The following is an 18,004-nucleotide window of genomic DNA, read 5'->3' as shown; positions in this document are numbered from 1 at the left end:
GCTGGCGGCGGCTCCCGGCGGGCTCGGCGGCGGAGCGCGGGAGCGGCGGCGCGCGAGCGGCCGGGTAATGGCGGCTGAGGGAGAACGGGGGTCTGAGGGGAAACGGGGGCTGTGAGGCGGTAATGGCGGCTGAGGGAGAGCGGGGGTCTGAGGGGAAACGGAGGCTCTGAGACATTAATGGCGGCTCAGGGGAGACGGGGGCTGTGAGGCGGTAATGGCGGCTGAGGGAGAACGGGGGTCTGAGGGGAAACGGAGGCTCTGAGACATTAATGGCGGCTCAGGGGAGACGGGGGCTGTGAGGCGGTAATGGCGGCTGAGGGAGAACGGGGGTCTGAGGGGAAACGGAGGCTCTGAGACATTAATGGCGGCTCAGGGGAGACGGGGGCTGTGAGGCGGTAATGGCGGCTGAGGGAGAACGGGGGTCTGAGGGGAAACGGAGGCTCTGAGACATTAATGGCGGCTCAGGGGAGACGGGGGCTGTGAGGCGGTAATGGCGGTTGAGGGAGAACGGGGGTCTCCGGGGGTAATGGTGGTTTAAAGAGAACGAGGGCCCTGAGGGGGTAGTGGTGGCTGAGGGGAAACGGGGGATCTGAGGGGGAGGGAAGAGGGGTTGATGGCAGGCCTGGGGAGCTGAGAAATAAGAAGATGAGAATGGGGAGGTGATGGGGTCTGGATGGTTGTAATGGTGGAGATAATGGAATTCTGGGGAGGAGGATTGGGATGGGAGGGGCAGATGGGAAGGGGAGTAATGATGGACCGAAGGGGCGTGGTGAGGGATAAGGGTGGCCTGAGGCAGGATTCGGGATAAAGGCTGCCAGTAGAGGACACAGCCCTTGGAGTGATGGTTTGTAGAGGAAGCACTGCTCTTTTTGCTTCAGAGCCTGCTCTCAACATCCTCATTTTCCCTCCCAGGATGGGAATCCATGGCTTGGCCAAGCTTATCGCCGACGTGGCTCCCGGGGCCATCCGGGAGAACGACATCAAGTCCTACTTCGGCCGGAAAGTGGCCATCGACGCCTCCATGAGCATCTACCAGTTCCTGATCGCCGTGCGGCAGGGAGCTGACGTGCTCCAGAATGAGGACGGGGAGACCACCAGCCACCTCATGGGAATGTTCTACCGCACCATCCGCATGGTGGAGAACGGCATCAAGCCGGTGTACGTGTTCGACGGGAAGCCCCCGCAGCTGAAATCCGGGGAGCTGGCCAAGCGCACGGAGCGCCGGGCCGAGGCGGAGAAGCACCTGCAGGAAGCGCAGGAGGCCGGGGAGGAGGAGAACATCGAGAAGTACAGCAAGAGGCTGGTCAAGGTGACCCCACAGCACACGCAGGAGTGCAAGAAGCTGCTGACACTGATGGGAATTCCCTACGTGGAGGCACCCGGAGAGGCGGAGGCCAGCTGTGCCACCCTGGTGAAGGCCGGGAAGGTGTACGCCGCCGCCACGGAGGACATGGATTGCCTCACCTTCGGCAGCCCCGTGCTGATGCGGCACCTCACGGCCAGCGAGACCAAGAAGCTGCCCATCCAGGAGTTCCACCTGAACCGGATCCTGCAGGATCTGCAGCTGACCTGGGAGCAGTTTGTGGACCTGTGCATCCTGCTGGGCTGCGACTACTGCGGCAGCATCCGCGGCATCGGGCCGAAGCGCGCCGTGGAGCTCATCCGGGAGCACAAATCCATCGAGAGGATCGTGCAGCAGCTGGACACCAAGAAGTACCCCCTGCCCGAGAACTGGCTGCACAAGGAGGCCCAGAAGCTCTTCCTGGAGCCCGACGTGATCGATCCCGACGCCGTGGAGCTGAAGTGGAGCGAGCCCGACGAGGAGCAGCTGGTGCAGTTCATGTGTGGGGAGAAGCAGTTCAACGAGGAGCGCATCCGCAACGGCGTCAGGAGGCTGAGCAAGAGCCGCCAGGGAAGCACCCAGGGCCGGCTCGACGACTTCTTCAAGGTCACCGGGTCCATCACCTCGGCCAAGCGCAAGGAGCCGGAGCCCAAGGGATCGGCCAAGAAGAAAGCCAAGACCAACTCCAAGCCCAACGGCAACGCGGCCACAAAGACTAAAAAGGCAAAATAACCTGATTGGGTGCCCGCAGACCTCTGGGATTGGGGTTTTGGGGGGCTTAATGAGGAATTTTAGCCTAATGGCAGTTGTGTGTCAGTGCTGCGTGCTAGTGCTGGGAAGGAAGGGATGAGGGCAGCAGAGTGGAGCAGCTTCTGGGCACAAACACTCCCAGATTTCAGAATTCCAAAGCTGAACAGCTGCAGAGCAGACTCAGGACAAGTTAGATTTCAGCCTCATCCCATCCATCCCAGAAGAGGTAGATGCAAGCAGAAACTAGAAAGGTAGGAGTAGAAGGCAAGCTGGAATTGGGAAGGAGGCTTCAAGTAATGAGGTAAAATTCTCCCTTTAACCCAAGAGAGTTCAGGAAGGTTTTTCCTTCCCTTTTTGTGGTCACTCCTTATTCAAAACCTAGTTGTGTTCTCAATTCCAGCAATATCCTGGCCCGCTTTTAATGCATAATGCAAGGAAAGCTGAGCCCAGACTGCAGCTGTCCCGGCCTGAAATTTGCTTAGAAATGCTTGAAAAGAAAAATATCCATAAGCCTAGAACTGCAGCCTCTTCAGTCCCTGAATTCCAGAGGCATTTTTCCGTGTTGTACACTCTTACATTCCCAGGATGGGAATGAAAACTTTTTATTTTATTCTGTATTTTCTATAGGTTTTTTGCTTGTCAGAGCCACAGGATGGGTTTTGTTTTCAGAATAAAATTTGAACACAAAGACTCTGTTTCTCTTTCTCCAGAGAAGTGGCTTAAACCGTAGTTTTAAATGAAAATCCCAGCTTTAGAGGGAATTCCATAGCACCCAACAAACCAAATGCAGTCTGGAACACAAAGAATTCCAATTTTGAGCTCTTTGGATGCTTCATAGACATCCAAAATCTATGAGTCTGCTCTTTGCCAGTTTGGAAAATAAGCTAGCTTGTTTTGTGGGGAAATTATATTTAATATTTATTATCCATTAATCTTGCTAAAATTGGGATTTATATTTCCTTGGTGTGGATTCTCTTACGTGTTTCAATCCATAATTTTTTTTCCCCCAGAAGTTCTTAAATTAAGTGTTCCTCTTTTATATCCAGATATCTTCATAGGTACAGGTATGGTTTTGTGGTGGAGGGATAAAAAATTATTTTAAAATAATAATATCTGGAAATAAGTCTGGAAATTTACCAGCTGCTTTTCCACCACTCTTTCCCTACCTGGTGCTTTGTGGTATTTCACTCCATTTTTCCTCCATTTCTTATTCCAAAGATTCCCACTGCTTCTGATACTGATATTATTACAGATGGATTCCAGTTCCACTCTTTATCCCAGAAGCAAGTGCTGTGGGAAGCTAGAAACCCAGCAGAGCCAATCAAAGAGGGCATGGGAGATTCGGGGCTTTTCCACCTCTTAGTTCTAATTAAATGAATTTTCAACTTCTTCATCCCAGTTTTCCAGCTAGCTGGACCATGTGTTACCCACAGCATTCCCATCCTGAATCCCAACCCAGCTCCTGGGCAGAAAGGAGCCCTGTCCCAGTGGAAAGCAGAACAGTGGGAGCTCTCAGACAGTTTTTGGGGAAACCCCAAATTTATGCAGCACGAAGAACGCTTCAGAATGTGTCAGCTGCTGCCACGAGCTGCGCCCTGAGCCGTGCCAGCCACCTCCCGAGAGCTCCCTTGAAAAGGAGGTGTTGCCGTTCCCGCTGGAGCCTCCTGCCCAGCACTGCCCGCAGCGTTTTCTCCGGTGCCGCTGCTCCAGTGTCCTGGGAGCCGTGCACTGGGCACCAGCGGCTCAGGGACACTTGCTGCTGGGAATGCCTTGCTGGAACGGCTTGGGCTCCCACTTGTATTTCCAGGCTTTTGCTGGCCGTGGGTATCTGGTGAGTTCTGTGCCTAGCCACGGCTCTGAGGCAGCAGGAAGAAATGTCCGTGTGGGCTTCTCCATCTGGAGTCCAGCAGATCTCATGGAGGCTCTGGCAGGGATGGAGGTCTTGGCTAGAAATATCCCCGGTGTGGAAATCTTCCTTGTCCTTGTCCTTCCCAGCCAGCTCCGGGGAGCATCCTGAACATGGGATCAGCCGCCTTTGCCGCCGGAGTCTCTTGTCCAGCAGCGTGCGGAGAGTCTGTCCTGATGGTTCTGCCACGGGATCCTGGGAGCCGTGGATTGGGCACCGGCGGCTCCAGGACACTTCCTGCTTGGCAGGAACAGGCCAGGTTCCAGTTAGAGCACAGCACAGGTCACAGAAGGTCTCAATGGGAAGGGGGGAGCCTTTCCGAGGAATGGACATTCTTGGAAGAGTGGAGGATCTCAACCAGGTTCTGCGGAGGACGGAGGCTTTTCCAGTGGCAGATGTTTTCCGACGGATCAGGGGTCTTGTCTGGCTCCAGCTCCTGGAGCGGCCCTGGGGGCTCCCAGAGGAGCTGGAGGAGGCGCAGCAGGGCAGGTGGCCTCGCTCCAGCAGCTGCTCCAGGTCCTCCCACGACAGCTGCCACATCTCCGAGTCCCGCGGGAAGGACACCCCGGGCCACAGCGGCGTCACCAGGTCCTGCAGCTCCTGGGCCGCCGTGGCACAGGGGGTGCAGCCGGGGCCGCAGCCGCAGGGGATGTACAGGGGGCTCCCGGGGGCAGCCGGGCCCTGGGGAGGGCTCTCCTCAGCCGGGGGTGAACCCGGAGCCCCCGGGGCCGCTCGCCCGCGCCGGGATCTCCTGGCCCGGCTCCCGAGGCGCTTCCGCACCTTCCAAATGCAGGTGGCCAGCAGGACGGCCGTAGTGGCCACCAGCAGGACAAGCGTGGGGAGCAGGAAACTCATGGCTTCATCCATGTCCCATGGTGGCCGCACTGGGAGCCAGGGGGTGGTGGCACATGTCCTGCAGAGACACCGTGCTGATGTCACAGTGCTGCGGGTGGGACACCTGTGTGACGTCACAGCCCCGCCGCACCCCAAGGCTGAGGGGCTCCATGTGGGCACTGGTGGCCCTCTGGGGCAGAACAGATGGAAAGATTCTCAGCCAAGTAGGACACAGTGATGAGGAGGAGGATGATGGTCTCAGCTCCTGGCTGACAATGCCAGGGACATGGATTGTCCCATGGGACACTGCAGAGTGCTGGAGGAAGAAAAGTTCTTCTCACCAACCATCAAACTACCTCTGTATTATCCACAGCATTCCCATCCTGAATCCAAACGCCTGGCTGTGCCACACAATGTGAAGAAAATGAACCCTGTGAATCCTACTAAAAGCAAAGAAGGAAACCACTGAGGCAGAGCAGCAGAAGTGTTTTCCGTGGAGCATGTTGGTGATGGAGAACTGCCTCAAGATGGAATTTAGCAGGGGACAGAGGGACAGACTGGGTACCCAGGACATCTCATTTGGCACAGGGCAAGAATGTCATCTCCATTGGAGCACCTGATATCTACACTAGCAGTGGCACTGCCACATGGTGCCAGCCTATCTATGTGGTCACAGAAGGACCACATCACCATGGGCTGAGGATGGGTGGCTCCTGTCTGAATGGTTTGATGTCTGGGATAAGACAACGAGCACTGGAGATGATGGAAAGTGATGGATGCTGATTTTGAGCTGTTAGGAAGAGTTTGGATCCCCATCCTTCCCAGCTCCTCCTGGAGACGGTGTCTGTGGAATCATAGAATGGTTTGGGTGGGAAGAGTCCAGCTGGGAGCAGGTGCAGGCTGAAGGTCTGGCTGGGCAAGGCCCAGTGGGAGTAGGGAATGGGGCTGGCTGGAGAGCAGTTGGGACCCAACTGGGAGGTGCTGGTGACTCCTGGCCAGGGATGGAGTCACTGAATTGGGATTGGAATCAGCTGCAACCCCTGCAGGCCACCCCCTGTGGATTTCCGGGGGGGAAATGCAACTGGTGGCCTGAGGCTGATGCTAATTGGTGTAGTAAGAATCAAAGGGAGGTAATTGCATCTGATTAATGCCATGAGAGTTTGTGTGGGGATCAGGATAGGTTGAAGTGAAGCACAGGAATGTGACCACAGGAAGAAGCCCATGGCTCCTGAGGAAAGGCTTTGTTGATGTGCAGGGAGGAGTTGGCTCCATGGAGTTTGGGTGAAGCTGAGCTTGTGTGTGGTGCTGGGGAAGAGAAGGAGAGGAGCTGAGCTCATGGAGTTAAGCAGGAAGACAAAAGGGATGTGAGCTGTGTTTCCTCCCAGGGACACACACACACAGAGGGACATGCTGGAATGGCACTTTATTGCTCCATGGTGGTGTCCAGGGTTTCTTGGTGCCTTCGGCAGATGCTGAAGATGGCCTGGATGTGCTCCCAGTTTTTAGGCTTGTAGGTTCCGACCCCTGTGGCAGAGGGATGAGTGAGAATGGGACATGGAGACCCCCAAGTAAAGCCCCTCGTGCCCTACACCCCTCCAAGTGCCCACCTTCCTGGAGGGGACTCCAGCAGCTGAAGAACTGCCAGTAGGTCCCTTCTGTTTTGTTGCCATCCAGCCCGTGGATGGAGGTCACAAAGGGACCCAGTTTTTCCTTCTTTATCTTGAAGCTGCCAGCAAAGGAAGTGGGCTCAGAGCTGGCTGGGCAGATGGAAGCCCTTCCCCTTCTCTCCCAGCCTCTGTTTCTCACCAAAAGACGTCAGGTTTCTCATTCCTTGCCACCTCCATCACCCGGAGCAGCGTGGAGTTACCTGGGACACACACCGAGGTGGAGTAGTGGAAGTAATTCTTCAGCGTGTTGGTTATGGAGAACTGCACCGTGATGGCATCTGTGGGCGGGGAGGGGAGCAGGGTGGGCACCTGGCACAGCCCACCTGGCACAGGGCAGGAGTGTCATACCCACGGGGCTGGCTCCAGGTTGGAACCCCGATTGTCCCCGGCATTGGTGACAGGGGCAGCGGTTGGCTCGGGGCCATTCCGTTGATGGCAGCACAGCCCCACCTACCTGCGTTCAGGTACGACTTGCCCACGAGGGGAGGCAGCACCTGGGCTATGGCCATGGGCTGCTGGTAGTCGTGGTTGTAGACCACGCTGAAGGCCTGGGCACGGTCCCACTTCCGAGGGGCGTAAAACTCACTCGAGGTCTCCAGAGCCTGCGGAGGAGGTGGAAGGTGGCACAAGCAGCCTGGGAGAGGAACTGTGACCCCACAGCCCCTCTCCATACCTGCAGGGCGAGCCCCATGCTGTAGATATTCCCAATCATGCCATTCCTCCTCTCTTGCTCATCCAGGAAATCGTTGGTCACCACCTTTAGTGCATCATGGATCAGATCCTGCTTGTCTGTGTGGTTGTAGGCGCACACCAGCGCCAGTACCGCCATGGCTTGGGTGTCTGTGGGATCCCGGTGTCACTGCCAGCAACCCAGAGACACCTCTGGGAGCAGAGGGGACACAGGGGGGCTGGAGGGTTCCCTTACCCACACAGAGGCAACTCCTAGACTTCAGCAGCTTCTCAGCCACAGCCTTGACTGCATCTTGGATGTCATATTCCTTCGCCAGGCAAAGGGCCAGGATGTCCAGGCTCTCGTTGTACCAGGTGATCACTGCAAGGCAAAGAGGGGTGAGCTGACGGGGTGCAGCAAGGGTGACATCCCCCAGTCCTTCCCTCATGTCCCTGTGTACCGTTTCTGCTGATCTCCTCATTCATTTTCTGCTTCAGGATGGGGATCAGGTTGACGGTCTTCCCCATGGCATGAACACGCCAGGGGTCCTGGCAGGAGGAGAGGAGGGCAAGGACATACAGAGCCACCTGTCCCGAGGTCATGTCTGTGGGGACAAGAGGACAGAGTGGTGGGATTGGGCGCGGCATCCCAAGAGCTGGCGGTGCCGAGCCTGCAGTACAGGGTCTGCTGGGATCATGTACACCCTCTCCCCTACCCTGTGTCCCTTCCCCACCTGTTTGGGCTCTCTCCACTGCGTCCTTCTTTATCTGCTGGAGCAGCCAGCTGTGAACGTGGCCGTGGGTGGCTCCAGCCAGGTTCATGGCCAGCAGGATGCTGGGGTTCGGTGGTTTGTCAAACTCGACGGATTTCTCCATGCGGTGCAGCAGCTCCTGGATCAGGTGGTGGTGGGCGACTGCAGCCTGGCACCCGTCAGCCACCGAGGGCAGGTCAGCAGGAGCCCTGTGCATCATCCACTCGTCCCCCTGCAGTGTCACCGGTCTGTCTGTGCTGCCACTGCAGGAGGAGTGATACTCACCACAGCCCTGCGTGACCATGGCACCTGCCAGGGCCAGCAGGACCCCGATGCTGTAAGCCATGCCGGGCATCCTCTGTCCTCAGGAGAGCTGATCCACTCCAGGCAGCAGAGTTCCACGGGCACTCATCTCTCCAGCTGTGCCTCCTGCTTTTATCTGCTCCTGGTGCCATCCTGAGGTCACCTGCCTGTCCACTCCTGCTGTGGTGTAGCCACATTGTGCCAGTTTATCTGTGTGGTCACGGAAGGACCTGAAGGGTGGCACCGTCACCATGGGCTGAGGATGGGTGGCTCCTGTCTGACTAATTTGATGTCTGGGATAAGATCACGAGCACTGGATATGATGGAAGGTGATGGATGCTGATTTTGAGCTGTTAGGAAGAGTTTGGATCCCCATCCCTCCCAGCTCCTCCTGGAGACGGTGTCTGTGGAATCATAGAATGGTTTGGGTGGGAAGAGTCCAGCTGGGAGCAGGTGCAGGCTGAAGGTCTGGCTGGGCAAGGCCCAGTGGGAGTAGGGAATGGGGCTGGCTGGAGAGCAGTTGGGACCCAACTGGGAGGTGCTGGTGACTCCTGGCCAGGGATGGAGTCACTGAATTGGGATTGGAATCAGCTGCAACCCCTGCAGGCCACCCCCTGTGGATTTCCGGGGGGGAAATGCAACTGGTGGCCTGAGGCTGATGCTAATTGGTGTAGTAAGAATCAAAGGGAGGTAATTGCATCTGATTAATGCCATGAGAGTTTGTGTGGGGATCAGGATAGGTTGAAGTGAAGCACAGGAATGTGACCACAGGAAGAAGCCCATGGCTCCTGAGGAAAGGCTTTGTTGATGTGCAGGGGGGAGTTGGCTCCATGGAGTTTGGGTGAGGCTGAGCTTGTGTGTGGTGCTGGGGAAGAGAAGGAGAGGAGCTGAGCTCATGGAGTTAAGCAGGAAGACAAAAGGGATGTGAGCTGTGTTTCCTCCCAGGGACACACACACACAGAGGGACATGCTGGAATGGCACTTTATTGCTCCATGGTGGTGTCCAGGGTATCTTGATGGTTTCAGTAGGTGCTGAAGACAGCCTGGATGTGCTCGTCGTTGTGTGGTTTGTAGGTTCCGACCCCTGTGGCAGAGGGATGAGTGAGGCTGGGACATGGAGATCCCCCCTACCCCCATCCCTGGGCCTCTCTCTCACCTTCTTCCAGAGCATTCCCAGCACTGAGGAACTGCCAGTAGGTCCTGTCATCCTCGCTGCCAGCCAGCCCGTGGATGGAGGTCACAAAGGGACCCCAGGATGTCTGCTCTGTCTGGAAACTGTGGGAGAGTTGAGGGGGCTCAGGCCTGGGTGGGGAAATGCCAAATCCCATCCTCAAAGCCACCCTGGCTCTCACCTAAAGTCTTGGGGATTCTCCTCTGCTGCCACCTCCATCACCTGGAGCAGAGTGGAGCCACTTGGGACTGTCACTGTGGTGGAGTAGTGGAAGTGTTTTCCCTGGAGCGTGTTGGTGATGGAGTAATGCACCTGGATGGAGGCTGTGCAGGGAGAGAGCGGCAGGGTGGGCACTGGGCACACCCCCAGCAGGCACAGGGTGGGAATATCATCCCTGCAGAGTCTGGGGGACCCCAGGTGGGATCAGCGTACCTCTGGGAATGCCGTGTGTCCCCAGCTTTGGGGACAGGGGCAACTGTCGGCTTGGGGACATATCCTTGGTGGCAGCGCAGTCCAGGCCAGCTGCATCCAGGTAGGACCTACCCACCAGGGCTGGCAGCACCTGGGCTATGGCCATGGGCTGCTGGTAGTCGTGGGCATACACCACAGAGAAGGCCTGGGTGCAGTCCCAGTTCCGTGGGGCGTAAAACTTCCTTGTGGCCTCCAGCGCCTGTGGAGAGGGTGGGAATGACACAGCTGGGAATGGGACCAGGTGGCCATGAAGCCACACTCCCCTGGCACCTCCCCTACCTGCAGGGCCAGCCCCATGCTGTAGATATTCCCGATCATGCCATTCCTCCTCTCCTGCTCATCCAGGAAGCTGTTGCTCACTGTCCGAAGGGCCTCCTGGAGCAATTCCCGCACATCCTGGAGCTCCACGTAGTTGTAGACGCAGCTCAGCGCCAGTGCCACCATGGCCCGGGTGTCTGTGGGATCCTGGAGTCACCACCAAGGCTCGGGATAGTCCCCAGGAGTGGGAATGTGGGAGCAGAGGGGTTCCTTACCCACGGAGATGTGGCTCTCAGGGCTCAGCACCTGCTTGGCCAGGGCCACCGATGGCCCTTGAGCGCCGCTTGCCTCCGCCAGGCACAGGGCCAGGGTGTCCAGGCCCACGCTGTACAGGGTAGTTTTGGGAACCCCCTCGGCCTCTGAAAGCAAAGAGTGGTAAGATGACAGGGTGTGGGGACAGTGACACCCCCCAGGCCCCCAGATCCCAACAAACCCAGTTTGGCCATCTCCTCGTCTGTTTTCTGCTGCAGGACGTGGATCAGGTCGAGTGTCTGCTCCAGGGCATGGACACGCTGGGGATCCTGGCAGGAGGAAAGGAGGGCGAGGACGTGCAGAGCCACCTGTCCTGAGGTCATGCCTGTGGGGACAAGAGGGCAGCTGGGCTGGGCTGGGCACCCCAAGAACAGGTGGAAACCTGGTCCCCCAGGAGCTGCTGCCTTTCCTTCTTTCCCTCCCTACCTTTCTGGGCTCTCCTCACCACCTCCTCCTTGATCTCATGGAGCAGCCACTTGTGGGTGGGACCATCGCTGTCCCCCCCAGCCAGGTTCATGGCCAGCAGGACACTGGGATTTGCCGCCTCCTCAAAATTTACAGATCCCTCCAAGCGCTGGAGCAGCTGGGAGACCATGTCCTGCGGGGCCACTGGAAAGAGAGGAGAGGTCACCAGGGTCCTGTGTCCCATCCTGTGTCCCATCTGTGGTCTCTCCTGCTTCTCCGTGGGCGGCTGACACTCACCACAGCCCTCGGTGGCTGCGCAGCCCACCAGGGCCAGCAGGACCCCGATGCCCAAAGCCACGCCAAACATCTCCTGGAGTCAGCTGAACCACTCAGGGTGGGAGAGTCCTGTGGGAATTCTGCTCTCTGGGCGTCCTCTCTGCTTTTAGCTGTTCCCAGTGTCCTTCTCCAGTCACCTGCCCTCCCACAGCCACCCTTTATCTGTGTGTCCAGCGGGGGAGGAGGGGCGGTGATTTTCCATTTGGGATTGTAACGTTGACTGGCACTGTGCCTGATACAGAGACACAGCACTTGAGGATCTGTGTGACAAAAAGCCCTTTATTGTTCTGACTTCACCTTAAATACCTTTCTTAATGTTCCCAGGTAAGCACTTGTGATTGGTTGAAGGTTCAGGCTGCTCAGCTCTCTGACCAATAGTTCCTGCAGCTTACGTTGGGACTTACTGGGTCAAATCCCTGTCTGTTTCCAGTTCCGTCCTATCTCTGTTCCCTGGAGGCCTGTCTATCAGGCCAGGCTGCTTCTCCCATACATTGCCAAATTAACTGGCCACTACAAGCCAGCTTGCACTGTGACAGGGATCACTGGGGACTGCTTGGACCACTTCAGTATCCATGAATGGGATCTTGTACGGGACTCATCCCAGAAGGAACCCCCTCAATCTTCCACCCAAGGTCCTGGAAGCCTGAGGAGCTCCATTGCTGGCTGGGCATTTTCCAGCTGTATCTTGCTTGGACTTTTCCAGGAAAATCCAGCCCTGATAATCTAGCTTCAGTACCAAGAAAAATTGTGGAGAAGGTCACACTGGACCCTGCTGGGAAAGCAATTCAAGGACAATACCTGCGTCAGGCACAGGCAGCTCAGAATAACGGAGAGAAATTCCCATCTAACTGGTTTCCTATCCTGCTGTCACAAGGTCCTCCAGCTGAGAGGTGATGAGAAGGCAGAGCCTGCTCATTTTTGGGATTGTAGGAGGAGTTTTGGCCCTGTCCCTCACAGAATCCTTCTGGAGGTGTCCAGCTCGAGGTGAGAGGGGATGGGGGTGTGCTGGGTGCTGTGCTGGATTTAACTGCGATGGGGAATCTTTGCTGGATTTGGATTCAGGATGGTAATGCTGCGGATAACACACGTGGTTTGGTGGTTACTGAGCAGGGCAGTGACACTTTGCAGTGTCCCATGGGACAATCTAGGACAAGGAATCATCCTCAGGGACATTCCCTGTGCCGTGGGGCAGCCACTGGCCTGTGGGACAGAAGCCTTTTAGGGTTGCCCTGCCCTGCCTTGACTTTTCCCCCATTTTTTGGTGGATGTCCATGTGGAAAAGACTTTGTGGAAGCATCGAGCTGCTGGCCAGGGAGGGCACTTGGACTCCTTTTGTGCCTTCTTTGGGCAGAGAGGAAAAAGAGGGTGGAGGAGTCTGGAGGGTGATGATGTCGCTTGGCACAGCCCAGTGTGGTGGGGGACCAGGTGAGTGAGGGGTGAGGGGACCTGACTGAGGAGGTTATAGCCCCAAAAGGCCAGAAAATTCATGAGGGATTTGTGTGTAAAATACTGAGATCTGCAAATATTCCCATTTTTGTACATTCTGAGAAATTTTAATGCATTTAAATCTGATTCTGAAATAAAACCCTGTATCTGCTGTGTTACAGATATAGACTGTAAGGAATTCTGATTACGGAGCTAGAGGGTTTGAAAACACAAATATATTTCTCTATCTGGGGCCGAGGCCGGGAAACGCCGCAGCCTTAGGAGCTCAGGCGAGGAGCCGGGAGCGGCAACGGCGGAAAGTGCGGGGAGCAGCGGGGCCGGGACATGGGGACACCTGGACACCGGGACACCGGGACACCTGGACACGGGGATACCTGGACACCTGGATACCGGGACACGGGGACACCTGGACACCGGGACACCGGGACACGGGGATACCTGGACACCGGGACACCGGGACACGGGGACACCTGGAAACCGGGACACGGGGACACCTGGAAACCGGGACACGGGGACACGGGGATACCTGGACACCTGGATACCGGGATACCGGGACACCTGGAAACCGGGACACGGGGACACCTGGAAACCGGGACACGGGGATACCTGGAAACCGGGACCGGGCGGGGCTGCTCGCGCCCGGTGCTGCCGCCCCGTGGGCAGGGCCCGGCACTGCAGCCCGGGACGGCGCTGAACGGCGAGATCGGCGTGGAGCGGCATCCCGGGAATGCGGAGACATCCCGGGGAAAGCTGAGGTGTCCCATGGAATGCTGAGGCATTCCCTGCCCAGGGCACTCACTCGGCAGCACATCCCTGATGTGGTGCAGAAAAAGGAAAGTTCTGGGTTAGCGAGAGGATGTTTCTGGAATGGAATTGGGATAGGTGCTGATCATTCCATGGAATCATGGGGGGGTTTGGCCTGGAAGGGACCACAAAGATCATTTACAGGCTGTGTCTGATTCCACAGCAAAGAATATCCAAAAGTACCTCCTCACCTCGTGGAGAGCAGGAATGTCTTCCACAGCTCCTGTTCGGGAATGGCAAGGGCTGTTGGGAGCTCTGGCAGCAGCACCTGGAGACCAGGTAAGAACAGCAATGAGATTGTTTTGGCTGCTGCTGGATGTGGTTTTCTCTTTCCTCGATATTCCTCTGATTTATCATTTCTCAGCAGTGTTCTAGGGCACATGTGAGGGTAATTCTAAGAATTTCAAAACATTTGAAAAACAGTGGGGAAAAACTGCAAATCTGATCCATTTCTAGTAATTCCAAAGTTCTCCCACAACACCATTCTAGAGGAAACCTGGGTAAGGGATAAAGATGCAGAGGAACAAGTGTTGTAAACTCCCCTGGATTTCTGACAGACCAAACCTTCCAATAATCCCAGCTGATGGCTCTGAGAAACTGTGGGATCATACTGATTTCCAGGAAAACTAAACAAGGAAAGAGATGTGGGAATAGGTTTCCAAATGATAATGATTTGATGGATGTAGGAATGATTCTTGTATGTTTGATGTTCCCCTTTATATTCCTGGAATAATTTAAAATTAATCCTTCAATAAATAATCTAAATTCGGGAATTTAAATTTGAGAAGGAACGGTGCAAAATTAATGCAGGGAGAGATCATGGAATCATCACGGGATATTTTGGGTTGGAAGCCTCATCTCTGAGCCTGTCCTGGGCTGGCTCCTGGCCTTTGGCCACTGCTTGCAGGTGGACATGGAAGTGAGAGAGAAGTTCAGGGAATGCTGGCTGGTCTTCCCTGCCTCTGGCAATCTGGTAAAGACCCCTAATTGACCTCTTCCAGCAGGGAGACATTTAAACAAGAGGTGTCAAAACGAACTGGAGTTTCTGCCCAATTAAATCTGCAAGAATCCAATTGAAAAATCCCCCCTGGAGTCACAGGTGCAACTTCCATGGACTGGTCACCTTGGCCAGGAGTGTCCAATCCTGCTGGGAATGCACTGGACCAGGATGTCATCTTCATTTTACACAGGTAAAGCTCCTCTGGGTCCCCACCGTGTGCCGAGGGGACAGCCACCAGGGATGTCCCAGCCACCCCAAATCCCTTCCCTCCCAGCCTGGGGACATCCTCCATTAGCAGGGTTAAAGCCAAGGGATTTTCCCTCGCAGAAATTAAATCCCAAGCAAAAGATGCCTTAAAATAAAAGGTTAGAGGTGGATGAAGTTTTGTCTGGATTAAGTTGGGAGTTTTTCAGGGAGCCAGCTGGAACCACAGAACTGATGGGAAGCTTTCACAGGTGGGTCACACTGCAGGTGCCCTGAAGTCAGGGATGTGCATCTCTTTCCTCAGAAAAAAGAATTCCCAGAGGCCACTCCTGAGGCTCTGGAATGAACTCGGCTCCTGCAGGGAGGGATGTGGGCACAGGAGCTGCCTCAGCACGGCCAGGAGTGCGTCTGGCCAGCGCCTTCTCCTGCCCAAAAATATCAACTGGAGCCCGAGCTCAGGGGTGGAATCTGCTGAATTCCAGGGAACTCTGTCAAGTGCCCCCCAGGGACATGGGTGGGACTGGGGGATGAGGGTTATAAATAGCAAATTCTATGGAATAGAAACCTGTCCTTGTCCTGATCCCACTGAGCTTCTTTGGAAGCTCTGCTGGCTCCTGACACCGCTGGTGTTAAACAGGCTCTGCATGGGAATATCCACACTCCAGGAGGCACTGTGAGATTATTCCAGCAGGAATTCAGCAGGGAGTTCAGGGCTGTAGCTGTAATTCATCTAAAATAGCAAAGATGAACTCCAAATCTGGAGTTCTGTGCTGCCCTGTCAGCCAAAGCCCTGGGCTGGGAAATTTCAGCAGCCAAATGGATGGAATTATCTACATGGACAATCCCATCACCTCCATCTGATCCCAGCGTGTCCCTTCTGTGCCCCACAGGTGCCCTGGGGATGCCAGGGAGGTTCCTTTGCCCACAGTGCCTTTCTCCTGCCCCAGGCCTCCTCCCTTCCCTGCCAGCTGCTGCCAAGGAAGGAGGACACAGCAAATCCCAAATTCACCTCAGAACAGCCATTCCCTCACCTTGAGATTCCCTGAGATTCTCCCCCAAAATTTTCCCTCTCTGTCCCCTTCTGATTTCTTAATTTTTTACAAGAAAGCATTCTCTCTCTACTCTGGAGATTACCACAAGCCTTACTCCCAAAATTTTCCCTACCTACCCTATTTCCTCATTTCCACCTCAGTATTTTTATTCTTTACTTCACGGATGCTTTCAATTTTTCCTCCCCCATAATTTCCCTACCTGTCCATAACTGATTACCCCAGTTTACCCCATGAAGTGCATTCTCTCTGCTACAGATCACCTCAGATTTTACCCAGGAAATTTTCCCTACCTCTCCACCTCTGAGTACCTCATTTTTGCCTCAAAATATTCATTTTCTACTGTGGAGATTCCCTCAGTTTTATCCCTAGATTTACCCACCTGTCCACAGCAATTTCCTTAATTTACCTCAGGGTGTTCCTGCCCTCTCCTAGAGATAATCTCATATTTTACCCCCTCAATTTTCCTTACCTGCCCAATACTGATTACCTCCTCTTTACCTCAAAATATCCATTGTTTCCTTTACAGATTAACTCTGATTTTTTTACCAAAATGTCTATTTTGTCCCCTATTTACTAACTAGGTTTTAAAACCAGAACCGCACGGGTTTATGTCTCTTTATCCTCAAAATGTTCATTCTGTCTTCTACAAATTTAATCAGATTTTTGCCCAAAAACCACTTCTTGTTCCTACATAATTACCTCAGGGTTTGCCCCCTAAATTCTACCTAATGTTGATTACTGATCACTTCATTTCTACCTCATTATTTTCATTCTCTGCCCTGCAGATCTTCCCAAGTTTTACTCCCCAAATTTTCTTTAACTGTCCACAACTTATTACTTCATTTTTACCTAAAAATATTCTCAACCTTTAGATTATTTAGCGTTTTGCCCCCCTAAATTCCCCTACCTGTCCACTACTGTTCTCCTCATTTTTCCTTCATTATTTACTTTCTATCATGTAGTTTTTGTCAAGATTTATCCTCAAAATTTTCTCTACATGGCCACTACTTTTCACCCCATTTTTCCCTCGGTGTTCATTCTTAACTCTTGAGATTTTGTCAAGTTTTGCCTTCAAAATTTTCCTTGTCTACTGCTGAGGACTTAATTTTTACTCCAAAATATACATTCTGTCCCCTACAGATTACAGATTTTTTTATTTGATTACACAAATTATTCCTTCCTGTACAATATTATCTTAACTCTTTTCTACCCTAAAAATTTGCATCCTCTCCCCTAAACATCACCTCAACTTTTCCCTTAAAAATGCCACCTCGGTCCCCTTGATATTCCCTCACGTTTTCCTACACAAACAATTCTTGTGTCCCCTCTCAATTACCCCTAAAAATGTCACCTCTGTCCCCTCTAAGTTACCCCAGGTTTCCCAGTTAGGAGCTGCAAGGAATTCAGGCAGGGCAAATGACAGCAGGGAACAGCTGTAAATTCAAAGGCAGAAAGAGAAGATCTACCAGCAAAGGGGAAAGGTTTCAGAAAACGTTTATTCAATTAATTAATTAGCAATTATTTCCAGTTTCCCAGTGAGGAGAACACGAAGTCACAGCCATTAAAGCCTGACAGTGCCCTGCAGCAAGAGCTCAGCACACATCCAGAGAGGCAATTCCAGCGTCTGAAAGAAAGGAAGGAAGAAGAAAACGATGATTTCTTCTCTTTCAAAGTTATTTCAAGTTCTCAGACTCCAACCAACCTTTGTTCTTGATTTTGGCTGGGTGAATCCTGAGCTGTGGGCAGCTGTCATTCATGCTGATGGGAGTGATCATTCCTGGGGGAAATCAGCTGATTCCCAAAGCTCACTGCCTGTCCCATGCCTGGTTTGCACAGCAGAAAATCTCTTCCTTGAAGGGATTTTGCTCCATCTCATCCCATCTGCCCAGGCTGTTGCACGGGGATGGTGCCAGGCTGGGGCAGCTCCAAACACAGCTCTGGGCTCCTTTGCCAACTGCCTCTGCCCTGAGGTTTTCTCCAGAAGAAATCAAGGAATGGCTCAGGGAAGGGTGGAGAATAAGTTATCACAAAGGGAAGCAAAGGATCAATATTCCTGTAAGAGCCTTTGGGATCTGCTGGGCTGAATTGGGAAGGGGACATTCATTCCCTGCAGTGCAAATACACAACAACCTCCAACACAAAGCACAGACTGACAGGTGGCGTCTGAAAGCACCGCTTTAACAAACCTCGTTGTTATTCTTCTTTTCAGGGATTTCTGCAATCAAACTGACAAGCCCAAATCTCTCTCTGGCTGCTCTGGAACAGAAGGATTCTCCCAGGGATGAGGCACATTCCCAGCAAATGCTCCCACCACGGCACAGA

General features: G+C 54.1%; 3 protein-coding genes and 1 long non-coding RNA gene across 6 annotated transcripts; 2 read left to right on the top strand and 2 right to left on the bottom strand.

Annotated features, from left to right (window-relative positions):
* The first annotated feature begins 2 nt into the window (after positions 1-2).
* On the top strand, positions 3-2,780 carry FEN1 (flap structure-specific endonuclease 1). 2 transcript variants are annotated; one of them, XM_088175520.1, is made up of 2 exons: positions 3-64; positions 913-2,780. In XM_088175520.1, exon 2 carries the CDS (start codon positions 914-916, stop codon positions 2,072-2,074), a length of 1,161 nt encoding a protein of 386 aa, XP_088031646.1. In that variant the 5' UTR covers positions 3-64; position 913; the 3' UTR covers positions 2,075-2,780. The 2 variants fall into 2 exon arrangements, with proteins under 2 accessions (XP_088031646.1, XP_088031647.1); XM_088175521.1 differs by lacking the exon at positions 3-64 and adding an exon at positions 392-487.
* Positions 2,781-6,255: 3,475 nt separating this feature from the next.
* On the bottom strand, positions 6,256-8,476 carry LOC106854637 (cobalamin binding intrinsic factor-like). The gene is made up of 10 exons (XM_088175737.1): positions 8,387-8,476; positions 8,206-8,278; positions 7,903-8,082; positions 7,621-7,773; positions 7,425-7,559; positions 7,173-7,339; positions 6,933-7,101; positions 6,639-6,783; positions 6,440-6,558; positions 6,256-6,356 (listed from the first exon to the last, which is right to left on the bottom strand). Exons 1-10 carry the CDS (start codon positions 8,474-8,476, stop codon positions 6,256-6,258), a joined length of 1,332 nt encoding a protein of 443 aa, XP_088031863.1.
* Positions 8,477-9,191: 715 nt separating this feature from the next.
* LOC106854681 (cobalamin binding intrinsic factor-like) lies at positions 9,192-11,308 on the bottom strand. The gene is made up of 9 exons (XM_014878732.2): positions 11,138-11,308; positions 10,862-11,044; positions 10,617-10,760; positions 10,399-10,542; positions 10,145-10,320; positions 9,827-10,064; positions 9,576-9,717; positions 9,380-9,498; positions 9,192-9,307 (listed from the first exon to the last, which is right to left on the bottom strand). The coding sequence occupies exons 1-9, from the start codon at positions 11,205-11,207 to the stop codon at positions 9,246-9,248; spliced, it is 1,278 nt and encodes a 425-aa protein (XP_014734218.2). The 5' UTR covers positions 11,208-11,308; the 3' UTR covers positions 9,192-9,245.
* Positions 11,309-13,338: 2,030 nt separating this feature from the next.
* On the top strand, positions 13,339-17,978 carry LOC148221715 (uncharacterized). Of its 2 annotated transcripts, none has more exons than XR_015807527.1 (3): positions 13,339-13,705; positions 14,431-14,616; positions 17,892-17,978. It is a non-coding gene; the product is annotated as an uncharacterized LOC148221715 (long non-coding RNA). The 2 variants fall into 2 exon arrangements; XR_015807526.1 differs by having other exon boundaries at positions 14,428-14,616.
* The last annotated feature ends 26 nt before the right edge of the window (positions 17,979-18,004 follow it).

This window comes from Sturnus vulgaris, chromosome 18 (assembly GCF_052056855.1).
Source record: "Sturnus vulgaris isolate bStuVul1 chromosome 18, bStuVul1.hap1, whole genome shotgun sequence".
In the NCBI taxonomy this organism is placed as follows: domain Eukaryota; kingdom Metazoa; phylum Chordata; class Aves; order Passeriformes; family Sturnidae; genus Sturnus; species Sturnus vulgaris.
Note: the sequence above shows the minus strand (reverse complement) of the source record. Positions and strands in the feature narration are given on the sequence as shown.

Bases quoted from the DNA above. Each gene is read 5' to 3' on its own strand.
- FEN1 (XM_088175520.1), top strand. From the start codon at position 914: ATGGGAATCCATGGCTTGGCCAAGCTTATCGCCGACGTGGCTCCCGGG.
- LOC106854637 (XM_088175737.1), bottom strand. From the start codon at position 8,476: ATGGTGACGGTGCCACCCTTCAGGTCCTTCCGTGACCACACAGATAAA. The intron at 8,083-8,205 runs GTGAGTATCACT...GCCAGGCTGCAG, and splicing joins CATGGTCACGCAGGGCTGTG to TCGCCCACCACCACCTGATC. The intron at 7,560-7,620 runs GACATGAGGGAA...TCACCCCTCTTT, and splicing joins CAGCAGAAACGGTACACAGG to GCCTTGCAGTGATCACCTGG.
- LOC106854681 (XM_014878732.2), bottom strand. From the start codon at position 11,207: ATGTTTGGCGTGGCTTTGGGCATCGGGGTCCTGCTGGCCCTGGTGGGC. The intron at 10,543-10,616 runs GTTTGTTGGGAT...CTTTGCTTTCAG, and splicing joins CGAGGAGATGGCCAAACTGG to AGGCCGAGGGGGTTCCCAAA. The intron at 9,308-9,379 runs GTGAGAGAGAGG...CCTCTGCCACAG, and splicing joins TGGGAATGCTCTGGAAGAAG to GGGTCGGAACCTACAAACCA.